Source organism: Anser cygnoides, chromosome Z (genome assembly GCF_040182565.1).
Source record: "Anser cygnoides isolate HZ-2024a breed goose chromosome Z, Taihu_goose_T2T_genome, whole genome shotgun sequence".
NCBI lineage: Eukaryota > Metazoa > Chordata > Aves > Anseriformes > Anatidae > Anser > Anser cygnoides.
This window is the reverse complement of record NC_089912.1, coordinates 35,396,495-35,409,732: the sequence shown is the minus strand read 5'-3', so window position 1 is coordinate 35,409,732 and position 13,238 is coordinate 35,396,495. Positions and strand designations below refer to the sequence as shown.

The 13,238-nt window shown below is 37.2% G+C and overlaps 1 protein-coding gene across 2 annotated transcripts in view; it reads right to left on the bottom strand.

Moving 5' to 3' along the window:
- The window catches only part of SLC12A2 (solute carrier family 12 member 2), a 62,791-nt gene that overhangs the window by 43,028 nt on the left and 6,525 nt on the right, over positions 1–13,238 (bottom strand). For both annotated transcript variants that reach the window (XM_048050518.2, XM_013195621.3), the window contains exon 2: positions 38–157. In XM_048050518.2, the coding sequence (XP_047906475.1) occupies positions 38–157 (120 nt within the window). The remainder of the gene's footprint in view (positions 1–37; positions 158–13,238) is intronic.

The window sequence follows — 13,238 nt, the reverse complement described above, 5'->3', positions numbered from 1 at the left end:
GTATTTAAATCACTAAGGCACAATTTATCAAACTTACCAAAACACCTTTTATCCAGCCAAACTTGACTACCCCTTTGCTATCAGGTGTGTAAGTGGCAGCTGCTTCCCCAGCAGGAGTTCCCTCCTCTCCATTTGCATAGCCATCTTCAAATGGTTCCTTGAAAAAAAAATATATATATATTTCTTTGAGGTTTAACAGAGTACAGAGGCAATGTGATGCTCAAGTCTTAAAAATAGTGTACTTGTGCAAACAGAATAATTAAAAAATGATGAGGTAGAAGTTACCATTTACATACAGCACACCTTACAGTTTTCAGTGAATATACACCAAACTTAAGAGGACAACTTTGGAGTTCCTCTTCATTTACCAAAATTACCTGTGAACTGTTACCGCTGAGCAATAAATATTTTTAAAGAATGTGTCCTACAGTTATGGATTTTTTTTCCTAAAAGAACTATGCAATTTCATATGCAGTGACTGCTACCACACGGAAAGTTTTATTTCTTAATCTGAAAGCGTACTACCACAAGTTACTGGCCCTCATCTACACCATTTCCTGTAGTCCAGGCTTAGCTGTCAGTTGATCAATTTTTCAGTACATTGACTTCCCTGTAAATTATTCTGCTATTCATTGTAAGATGATGCTGCTAAAAAGGAAGGTAGAGGAGTGGCATTTCAGGAAGATAGAAGGAAGGAAGAGGAATCTGCTCCCAGACATCCCAGCACAGTTTAAAAGAGAAGCATAACAGACAGAAAGTATCAGTCCCATGCAAAAAACAGTTTGTGGCTTTTTTTTTTTCAGTTTAACTCAGACTTACAATGCAGAAGCCTCAACTGTTTGATGTACATAACTACATACACCTAAGTGTGCTCAAGCGCACACTGTAGGCTTGCTCTTCAAAAAGCAGTTCCGTTTTGCCAAGCCAAACCAACACCTCAGCATTTAAGCCTAAGTATTTCCTACACTTGCTGTAAGAAACCTTCAGAAAAGACTCTAGGCAAAGTATGTTAGCTATCCAAGGCAACAAGTATATGGAATGAATACACTCGAAAAAAACTGAAATCATTCAGAGGGTGCTATTCAACAAAACAGCTCAAGCAGTTTTTGCTAGGCAGCCTGCATCTTAACATGCTTAGAAAATATTTAAGCAATTAGAGGCTCTATCCCAATGAGGTAAGAGACAGAACTTACATCTGCTAAATAAGACAAAACAGACTGGGCACAGTGTACACTTTCAAGAAGTATGTTCAACGCTGAAGGCACGCAGTCAGGAAGTTTACTATGAGAAGCTCCAAGTTCCTCTTTCTGATGCATTAATATCAAATATGTCATCAGCACAGATGTTTCCCAAGGAAACATTTACAGAGCTGTCACTTACAACAGGTGCCATCTATATTCCTTAATAATTAGAGGCAAACACATGAACAGATTAAAAAATACAATTATGTCAACCTTACACCAAGATTATTAGCTCAGATTCATGTCTGCTGTTTCCTTCAAGTACCTTGTGTCATAAAATTCTCACGAAAACAGATATACCGGCAACACATCTGGAGATCCTGCGTGGCATAAGATCTCTACCATCAGGCAAAATTCTCATCAGTTTACAGATCATTACCTCTACCAGGAAGGTTTCTTAAATAGTTGGCTTTCTTGTCTCAAGGAAGGAGGTAATAGATACACAAACCCCAAACAGAGGGCAAAAAGAAACATAAAAGGAAATTACCCAGCTTGCTGAACTGCACTTCTTCTAGACAGAGGAGATCTAATGGCTGTAACTTCATGGGAGTTTTGCATAGCCTTTGAACAGATCAATCTATCTGCTGATTACTTGTATTTAAGCACTCTAGACTTGAAACAAATCAAGCAAGAAATGGTGTGTGATCTATGTGGAGTGGAAAAAAATGGTGAGGATTAAACAAGGAGGTTACCATACTGCAACACTTAAAATTCTATATAGAATTAATCCCAGCATCTGCTTGTCAGGAAGGAGAATATCTACTTCTTCTTGAATGCCTACAGCTACAAGCCACCACAAGTAACCTAGGTTACTGAGCCTATGCTGACCTGCCCAGGCCAGAGCTGAAGAAACAGAAAGGCACCTCATCAGGCTTGTCACTCAGCTCAGACATACCTGAAATTTATGATGGAAAAGAGTAAGTCTACATACTGATATGCCCTAGTACACTTGAAAACTCTTCCTTAGGATAACTTCCCTAGAAATACTGGAATACGTAATTATTAACAAAACACTCAAAACTCTTTCTACGTATTAATGTCTTCCCTCATCAAATACTGATGTTTTCCCACAACATTTCCCAGAATTGTCTCTCCCCTTCTCCACCATCCTCTCCAAGAACACCAAGAACAAGGAAAGGAAAAAAGAAGAAATATTAAAAACAACGGATAGACTATAGCCATAAACAGAAGCCTGTTAGCCAGGATCTTCTACAGTGATTAATGTTTTTTTGCTATTTGAGTTTTCACAGTCAAAAAAAACTTTTGACAACAATTCAAGGGAGCAGTACAGCCTCCCACGGCTGTGGGATGCTCACTAACTCAACAGCACCCTTTGGGCTCTCCTTAACACAGGGTTCAGGGTAAGTGCACTACTAGACTTTATAAACTACTATAAGAAACCTTTTCTTTCCTTAGAATTTATTTTGCATTCTTTATTTTCTATTCTTTCTTCAAAAACAAACTTATGAGGAACAAACATTTAACTTCAGCTACAAAAGCCTGACTGGTATATCTAAATGCTGCACAGAAAATGCTTTTGTACTCTTAAGTTGGGGTATAAAAAAGTACGAAAAGTATATGAAAGTATTTCTTACTCTTATCTGTCAACCAGAAAGAACCAACTACTACAAGAAGAACAGATTTGGATTGTGTCAAACCTTATTACTATGCTATGCTGCTTTATCATGTGAACATTTAATACGATGCATGGAAATTTGTCAGTGTCCGCAATTTAAGCTCTTCATAGGCGTTCCATGCTGAACTGTACACTCTCATTGTTACTAAACTGCGCGACCACAGTAACCAGAGAACACTGAGGAATCTCGATGTTACCTTAAAACACTTTCAAACAGAGCGCAGGAAACAAGTCCTGAAGTCCCACAGGTAGTTTAATAAACATGTTCACAATCTTGAACCAAGACCTCCAACCAAGCGCACAATTGTGTGACCATACATTATTATTCCTTCATAGAAAATACACATTGCCATAAGAAATCACTACACCACATTTGTAACAAACTCAATTTTAACGTCTAGCATTCAGGGAGTCCTGTTTGTATCAAAAAAGCAGTTTTTAATGCTTTGGCCAAGAAAACAGCCAACACTGATAACACCTTTTGGTATTACAAAAAGGCATGTCATGTTTCCAGTAAGAAACAATAAAACTTTTTTTTTTTGAAAAGGCTAGTCAGGGGAGGACCAAGCTAGAAGAAATCAGTATCCGTCTGTCCCAAAACACTGAAACATTATATTCAACTAAAGCAGTCAATGCTGTAATAGTGCGTCATAACACTTTAAGACAAAATAAATAAATGTTTTAGTTTGCTTCACATTTAGGTTTTAAGAGAAGGTTGAGAGGGTCCTAGCATCTACTGTAAGGGACAGTTACATATTTCAGCAACCTGACCATGGCTGACCAGGTACTAGTAGAACCTGCACCCATTATAGAGCTGCACATTTTGCTGTAGCGCTCCAACAAGTCCATCAGCCTGTCTTACTCTGAAGGAGATAACAGCTCGTAACTGATATTTATCAGTTAACAGATTATTTTCAAGCTATTCACAGTATGAATACAAGAGAGTTTTGTTCTGTATGCCTTGTCGCTCTACACTATGCAATTTTTTTTTATAGAAAACTATTTCCGAGTGTACAAAAAAACTTAATAACTGAAAGGTTATTGCTGGTTATCAGTGCTAGTGGGTGCCCAAAAAACACCAGTGAGAACACAGATATTACAAAGCGTGGGCACAAAAGTATTCAACTACACAAGGCTCCAAGTTTAGCCCTTTAATGCCAGATTAATAAAGCACCACTGTGGTCTCAGCTGTAAATAAAACAGACAGTATTTTTCATGCTTGTGGTCGTTTTTAGTCAAGTCACTGAGTGGGGAAAAAACTCATGAGCACTATTTTAAAAACAGCAATATGTGTATGATGAGATCTTCACAAACAGTAAAAAAAATAAACAATATGGTACTGAGGATTTGGAGGCAATAGAAGAGAAGGAAAGAAAAGAGTTTTGTCATTTCAGATCACAAATGATCTTTTAAACACAATTATTTATCAAAATATTGTCTTTTATCTAAGAAATCTACAGAAAGCATAGAGCCAGTGTTCACTTCCACTAAGGAAAAATAATCTACATTTACAGGCTGACAACTATCATATATCGATAGGATCTAGCCAAGAAACAGTTAAACTCTATTCCTACACACAAATCTCCATTGCTAAACTGTTCAGTGGACTGTAGTACAAGATAATCTACTATTTCATCTCCAGTACAGCTTCGTAAGTATAACAATAAGTTATTTGTACCAATTATGAATAGCCCACATATTTATTAGAAGTGCATTAGAAATGAGAAACAAGTTGTTAGCCAGAAGAGACTTCAGATTTTTCCACATCCAGCCTGTAACATACTGGTGTCCAGAAAACTCTCTCATCAGCAAAATTATTATTCAGATTTACGGCGAATCCTGAAACAACTGATAACTGTTTAAATTATGCTGCATTTTTTATTTGTGGTGAACTTATCTAGATTCCATTTTAAGAACAACATACTGAGGCTTTGTTGCCCTGAATGGGGTGGTACCAGAATGAATGTATATGAAGTCATTTGCTCTTGCTTCTTTTCAAGTATTGTTGTATGGAAGACTCAAAAGGACAAGATGGCTATTAAGTCTGTATTTAAGATTACCTCTTTTTGGACAAGATCTTACTGAAAGTTACTTTAGTCAATTATTTCTCTCAATTGCTATTGGTTTTTCTTACAACGCATTTGATTTCTCTGTACTTTGAAAACACCCTGTTTACACTCATATTAAAGTCAATGAATGAATGAAAGATCAGGAATTGTCAGGTGGCAAACAGTTGCTGAGCAATAGCTCTGTAAGTCTGAACATTACTAGATTGATTTTTCAAGTTTACAACTGGGTTGTTCTAGGAGAGGGAGGGGAAAGGGTGCTATTATAGTAAGAGTACAACACTCATCTTTGGCAGCCAGAAGAAAAAAGTTAGTTTATTATATCATAAAGGTAAAGAAATTCCAGATTCTGAACAAAGGCTTTACAGATTCTTGACTTCTTACCAAATGTGGGTTCTCCTCCTGGTGTAAATACCATTTATGTTAGGCAACAGAAAAACATTGACTCAAATTTATGCCACTACAAAATAAAACACTTGATACAATGTTGAGTTTAGATCTGATTCCACATGTTCATTCCAATTTGAATAATGTTTTGTCAAAAATCTTAGGGTAGGAGTAGGTGGTTGCCACCCCCCACTGCTCTTTTTTCCCCTCCACAAAATTCTTGGCGGAGTAGTTAAACCTTACAGGCTTTTATCCACATAAAATCTGTACCTACAACCTTTAAGTAGAAGCTCGTAGATGAATAATCTGTACTTTCTTTGTGGTCTGCCTGATTTAGCGTGCTCCAAGTAGTGAATAACTTATTTAGCTAACTCTTCCTATTCCCGTTACTCTTGTGCAAGCAGAGGCCAGAGAAGGACTTAACTTTCTTTTTTCTAAGTCTGACCAACTACTGGGTTAGCACATGCCATAAAGTATGGGCTTTTCCTCACACTAGTTCCTTAGGCTCCACAACAGCAGCTTTTCCTTGTCTTTGTAGGATATGGTAGTGAAATGGACTTAAATAGCTATTACTATCAAAGTGTCACAGAAAACCAACAGAGCCTCACTTTTTCAAGCTCCAGTTTCTGCAGCAGTATTTAAAAATGGTACTCAATGATATTTAATCAAGAGAACAGTTGCTTGTATTCAAAATCGCCTTCTATTTACATATTCTGACACGAAGCATAGCACTTTGGTCATTTAACACACCTCCTGAGGACAGGACACTAGGGAAGCCACCTGAGAATGGTCTTTCATCATCTGCAGTATAGACATGACAATACAGTTTAACATCAGGTCTCCTGTTGTCACCAACTACAGCCAAAGCCTTGACAAGGTAACTAAGCTTTTATCTTCTAACACTTTTGTGTTTACAGATGTTTTCAGCAATTACTGTTGACAGTGGAATTCTTCAGGAGGAGAGATGTTCACACATCTTCTACATCCCTTCACTGAAGCTTCCATCTGAATTGCCAAGCTGTACACTACACTGCTCACACACAGCTGTTCACCACCATAACAATTTCTTTTTTTCCTCTTACAAAAGCTCAACTCTACTGGCACTGCCACTTCTTATAAACTCCTTTTTGTGGAAGGAAGTGATTGGTAAAATGTATTGATCTAGATATAACATGCCAGCAGTCTCAACAATCAAGGAATCCATCACATGCAGTGATTACACTCCTAAACAGCCCAACTCTATCTGCACACAGTTAATGCTACGGCTACTCAAACACAAAACTTGTCACCATGGAAAGTACAGAAAATTTTCCGAGTTAACAGGGCTCAAAAAATATGAGGGAAAAAAACTGTTCAACATTTGTCTTACTTTTTTAATTAAGACATTCTATTGCTAGAGTACAGATAAGTGAGAGATCAGGAAAAGTTATCAAATAATAGCAGAATTACTATATGTTTTGCTTAAAAAAAAAAAAAACATTTCCCATGATTTTTAATGACCACAAGTCTTCTCTTGCAGGAACAGACCTTCCACTTCCCCTTCTGGAATGAACTTTTGGATTCTTCCTCCCACTTCACTTGTGATGCTTCCAATGGTCTAACATTTAAAAAGTGCTAAATGTACTCTATACAGAGAGTGACTACATAGAATAATTACCTCTGACGCAACACTGACAACTTCTGTACCAGTACAAACCGGTCACAAATGTATTTTAAGTGTGATACCACGCTAGCAAAGAATAAACCTGCTACTAAAAGCAGGCTGACGTACACTGCACTATCAAGCACCTCTGTTCTTCAAACACTGCACTTGCAGCATGCTGACAGTCGCTTAATACAGAAGCACGGATCCCCCGTTTGTGCTCAAGGGTCCTTCATAAACTGTTTTTATGTTTTAATAGTTTTATCTTCATAGTTCAGTGTAGAGCAAGAAACAGAGCATTGAGATTCCTTTCCAAAACTTGTAAATCTCTGTGAAGTCATTTTGTGTATATTGTTGTCCAGGGACACAAAACAGTCCTGCAATTAATATGCATGAGTATTTTATTGAGAACAGTATTAAATTTGACTGTCTGCCTGTGAATACAGAGTATTTAGGTAATTAAATACACAGGAATGAAAACAGTTCTCGAGTCTCTTTCACTCGATCTGATAACACCGACTCCTATATTTAACCATTCCTTCGACCTACTAATGTTCAAAATGGTTCAAATACTGTTGTTAACTTTGCTCTGGAGAGTAATAACAAATCACAGCAAGTTTTTCATACTTAACTTGAAAAACATATCTACTAAGTCCGACAGTTTTAAAATGTTCTCTGTAACATTAACAAAAAGCTTTAAATGGAAAGAAGTATTGAAGACAAATATTTTACTCTACTATAACTTGGTTAGGGAACAATCACTACTGGTATGGGCAGTCTATTTTGTCATCTAGTAACACTAACAATACTGTTGTAGACAAACAGCTATTTTCTTCTCTCTACTGATCCATTTCAGTAAATCTTTCATTTATGCCAAAAGGAGTTTACCTAAACCTCCCTCCCATTGAGACCCCAGAACTGAGGAGTATGTATCAATATTCAGACCTGGAGGAAGCAGTTGCTTCAACACAATTTGCTATTTAGAACTATCAAATGAGGCAGAAGAATCTTGTTTGAGTTTCTGTTGTATTAATTTCCAGTTTCTAGCTCAATCTCTGTGAAAGCAAGCTAACGTGTTGGGAAAAAACAAACATACATGTGCTGTCTGCATCCCTCATTACCTGTGAAAAAACGCTTTTCAGGCCTACCCTAATAATTTGAGAGAGCTACCACCTTGTTACTCAGTAACAGTTGAACAGAATAAAAATAAAATTAAAGAAGTGTCTTGTAATGAGTAAATCACAAAAAAATCTGTAGTACACCTGCACTTCAAATATTGCATGCAGTTCTAGTTGTTCCTCACCAGTCTTGTTGAGATGAGGATGATGATAGATTTACCACGAGTTAGCATATGAATTGAGAACTGTATGCCCAACTCTAGATGTTTCATAATAGCCCTCAATCTGAGCATGGAGGTAGGCTGTCACATTTTTACACCTTCACACACCACTAATCTACATCTTACCTACAGGGGATGATGACAGGTATATTTGGTACCTCAAACAGGGCGATAATCCAAGCAAACACCATTATCTTTTCAGTTTACGATTGCTACTCAAAGACAGTAGTTTCCACGGGCACTTAGAGAGTTTACAAGGTCCTGATAACTCTTTACTTAAAAATGAACTTGCCAAGTTTACAAAAACAGATTTAGATATTCTGCATGAGGATTTGCAGGAGTTAAATTGGAAGCTTGAATGGTTATTATGGCTACCAGTGTGTGAGGGAAGAAAAAACCTCCAACCAAAACATCTCAAATAATTTTCTTCAGACAGGATCTTCTGTGAAACTTTTTTATTCATGATTACAATGGCAGGCGTCCTGTCAATCAGGAGCGCATTTTAGTAAACAAATCATAACCTTTTATTCCCTATTACCCAGAACCTGATCACCTCTCCTGTTTCCTCATTGGCTGAGTACTACAGGTTCACAAGCTACTCGACGCTCCTCTATACCATATAGGTACAATTTTCTTTTTTTTTTTTTAACCCTTTAATTTCTCCTTTCTTATGTTTTGAGAACTTGTGATCTTTGTTCTACTGTTCTCACACTGCTCATCCTGTTTTTCCTCAAGCTTCTACCTTACTTTGGAACAGTGAGGCCTTCTACTGTCCGCTTATCTACTTAAGATTTCTCCTTATTATGACTACACAACTGCCTTGGAATACAGAGAATTAGTTCTCTACTGCAAAAACAACTTTGTTTCTTACAAAGCTTGAATGGTTATTATGGCTACCAGTGTGTGAGGGAGGGAAAAACCCAGTCAAGTAGCAAGCACAGAAGAACACATGCCGAAGACATCTCAGTCTGACTAAATGCCTCTTGAGAATTTTCTTTAAAAAACAAACTAAAGAACACACACCTTCAAGGAATGCTGCTAGTTATTGTGCACTGAATAGGAGTTGAATGCAGTTCAGAAAATTCAGCAGTCAATGCCTGGCACATTAGGTACTTTATTGCTTGGTTTTAAGCCAGGAATGAGTTAACAGATTTCCTACTAGAGTTTATAACTCCCACTTCCAGCACATGAAATCCTGCTACTATATACCGTGATTTCACTAGCTTTACAGTTGTGACCTAGAAATGCCTACTAACCCATTAAAAGGCACCCAGAGGTTACCTACAGCAACAGGAGATAGATCACCCAGATGAGACATGATCTGCTCTTAAAATGCAGATTTTCTTCCTTGGATCAAACATGAACACCTTTGACCACTGGATACTAGCCTCAATCGAAGGAAGTCATTTCCAAGTTTGCAGCCAAGAGACCAAAAAAACTTAAGTGCTCTGGCTACATTACCTTCTCTACAATTACATATTTAAAATATAGCAGCAAATACTTTTGGCATCCGCTTCTAGAGATTTTAAAAGAGATTGCAGCAAGCACAGAACATAATGTTATCTTGAGCTGAAATTAGTTTGTATTACTTTGATTACAGTGGAACAATTTTGAACACAGAAGAAATTTATAGTTACAATTAACATGTCAACTGAAGAATTAGCCAGCTCCACATCTCTGCCATCAGCTTGTATTTCACTGTCTTGCAACTCAATACTGCTTTTAACACAGACATTAAGCAATATTTGTGTATACTTATTCATACATGTATTTTCTGATTTTCGAAGACATTTTTACTTTTTAACAGGTAGAGAATCATCTATTTTTCCTCCCAACTCTCACCACTAGTTGGAATTATTAACCAGGCTAGCAAGATTGTTAATCAAGAAACTTACTTGGACAACTGATTTCAACTTAGGAGTTAATCACTGTACTCACAAGGTAGTGTACTTACAAAAGGATAGGTGACTTGTTTATTAAGCTCACCACCACTTAGATCTTACATGCATAAATTGTTATTGAACGATCTCTGATATAGCTTAGAAACCAAACCATGGCCACAGACTTTTCTCTTCAAGGAAGCAATTATGATCCTCCCCTCCAAATACAGGATGGATGCAAGCTGCATTCTGGGGTACTTTTATTTGAAGAAAAAGGTCTGCAACCAATTCACAAATAAGTAACAGCAAATTGCCCATACCTAAAGAGTACTTTAGTTAGTGAAAATGAAGAGAACATGATCTTTGATCTTGATCTTACCACCTCAAAAGAAAGAAGTACAGCAACAAAAAGGGGGCTTCAGGACACGAAGTAACTTGCCCAAACTGCAGAATTCAACTAGAGCTTATAATAAGCCTTACCTGTCCCTTGTCATCATTTCCCTGGATATTTTACAACAAACTCCTTCTGAGAGGGGAAAAAAAATCAGGACAGAGACAAAAGTGAGAAAAATTCCATAGCCGCTAACTTGTCATGTCACATTAACAGACATTAAAGCAGTGCATAGTATTCCAAGGTTGATTCCCAACCTTTCTTCTGGCCTCTTTTGCATTACTAGGAATTCTGAGGCTTTCCACTCTTTATAAGAAAAAAAAAAATCACAAACATCGCATTGCTTTCCTAAACATCTCAAAATAAAGTCTCTCTCAAAGTAACATGTTCATCAGTGCATCTGTAAATGGTGACTATGCCAACACTATTTGATCTAGCTGTCTTAATGTTAGCATAGGAAGTTCAGATTCAAATCTTTTCACTCCATTTAAACTTCAATAAACAGAGGACTAGCTATATTGACAGAGGGAAAGCACTGAAATCTAGATATCCACAAAGATGTTGAGATTTGAAAGGCTGCAGCCAGCATCCAATGACCGATGGAATCCTTTCGAGCAGTTCTTACACGTGACATGGCACCAGTTTTGTTGACATCTGCAGGAGACTAGACTCTTTTGTACCTGTCTGAAAGACCAATAGTATTTGTTTGTATAACAAAAATCACTAGAGGTTAGGAGCATTTTTCAAAAGCATCAAGACAGAAAAAAAACTCTCCACATCTTCACATCTTGATTCAAACATCTCTCCATAAGGACATGATAATACGAATACTCCAAGCAAGCTGAAATGTAAGAAATTAGAAGAGACCTCCATGCAGCGGCTGTATGATGGGACTACCCCATGGTAGACCTACAATGCTCACGTTCTGTATTTCTAGAAATATTATATTCAAAGTCAGCCCTTCCTGGCAAGGAATGGTCTGCCCTCATTTAAAAATATATAGATATAAATATATATTTTAAATCTTCCTTTGCCAGGAAGTGTCTAGACTTTCAGTTAACAGGAAATTGCACCATTAACATCAAGTTACAAAAAAACGGAGGTACGGCTTCCTGCACAGACGTAGGGGTAACCAATCCATCAAGCTTTATGAGGAAGAAGTGTATGTAGCTTCACAACTCAAGAGTACACCTCCGTCATGACGGTGATGGATCACCATAAAAGTTCCTGTTCTTGTATAAACCTAAGTCCTTTTTGATTTAGATCAAACCTTACCCTCTGTTTAAGAAGTCTTGACTGGGGAGCACTAGGATCTTTTGGTGAAGAACGTCCAAGCTGGAAGCTAGAATACCTTTCCAGTGCCCTTCAGAATCATATTAGTCTTCCTGCTGCACCAATGAATTTGATCCTTTCCAGAAGAACCATTACAACTAGTACAGTGAATGATTATATAAGTCATTATTCATTACTGTCCACTGACTGTCATACTCCTCTGACACAAAAAGAGGAATTATTCCTTGGGAAAACAGGTTAGGTTCTGAACACACTCGATTTTCACTCGATATCTGAAAGACATGTCTACTACATAAAACAGTTAAGAGACCCTTTAAGTGTTTCATACTATTTTCTTGTTCTCCAGAATGAAGCAGATGCAGCATTTAACTGCATAAAGATGAATCAAATCCTATTAGCAAGCTACTTGCATAGCAGTTTTGCATACTTAAGTAGTTCAAGAAACTCAGTGTTCTGTCAAAAAATACAAAAGAGAATTCTTGCCTCAACCTTTCTGCAGAACTTGTTTCCAGTACAGCAAATTCCCAAGTTATCTTCTACATTCTGTACCCTTTCTCCCCAAAAAGGATGATTTTTAGAATTCTTGCTGTTCACTTTCCAATTGTCATGTATTTCTAACATAGAAAGCATGATGCATTTCCCAGTCAAGAGGTGGGGAATGGGGAGTAAGTATGTCACAGTACACAGGCACAACCTTATAATTACACTTAGAAAGTGACTTTTTTTTAGCTATAATAATTTTTCACAAAGTTACATTTAACCCATTTTCTTATGACAGACTAAATAGCCCACTGAAGTAATTAAAGTCAGTTAGACACTGACCAAGTTTTTAACATCATACCACAATGTGGTAGATACAGCTAATGGCACAGTACCCTAAGCCAGCACAGAGCTGAGCTGGTACATTCATGCAGCACTGCACTTGTACTGGCACAACATTACATTCAAGTCAAGTTGACGAACTGCTTACAGCTCAGAAGAAGATTACTTGGAATGGTTTTAGGGTTTCTCTACCATGTAAACCCCTTGGAGTAAGTTGAAACACTAACGTATAACACTGACATATTCTTCACAGATGCAACAAATGTTGCTATTTCCTTTGAATTCAAAAGCCTGAATAATCTGAAATAGAAGCAGTTCATTTGAAGAAGGAAAATTAGCTAGCAAGAATGAAGATGTGAGATAAGCTTCCTTGTTAAAAAGGCTTCAGACAGACTGAATTATTTTTTTTTTAAACTCACTACATCTTTAAAGTCAGTTAAATTTATCAGACAGAAAAGATGTGTTTTATAGAGAAAAAACAACCAACCACAATTAAGTTTATCAGGTCTAATCAGCATGCTGAAGTAGAGAAATAAATCAA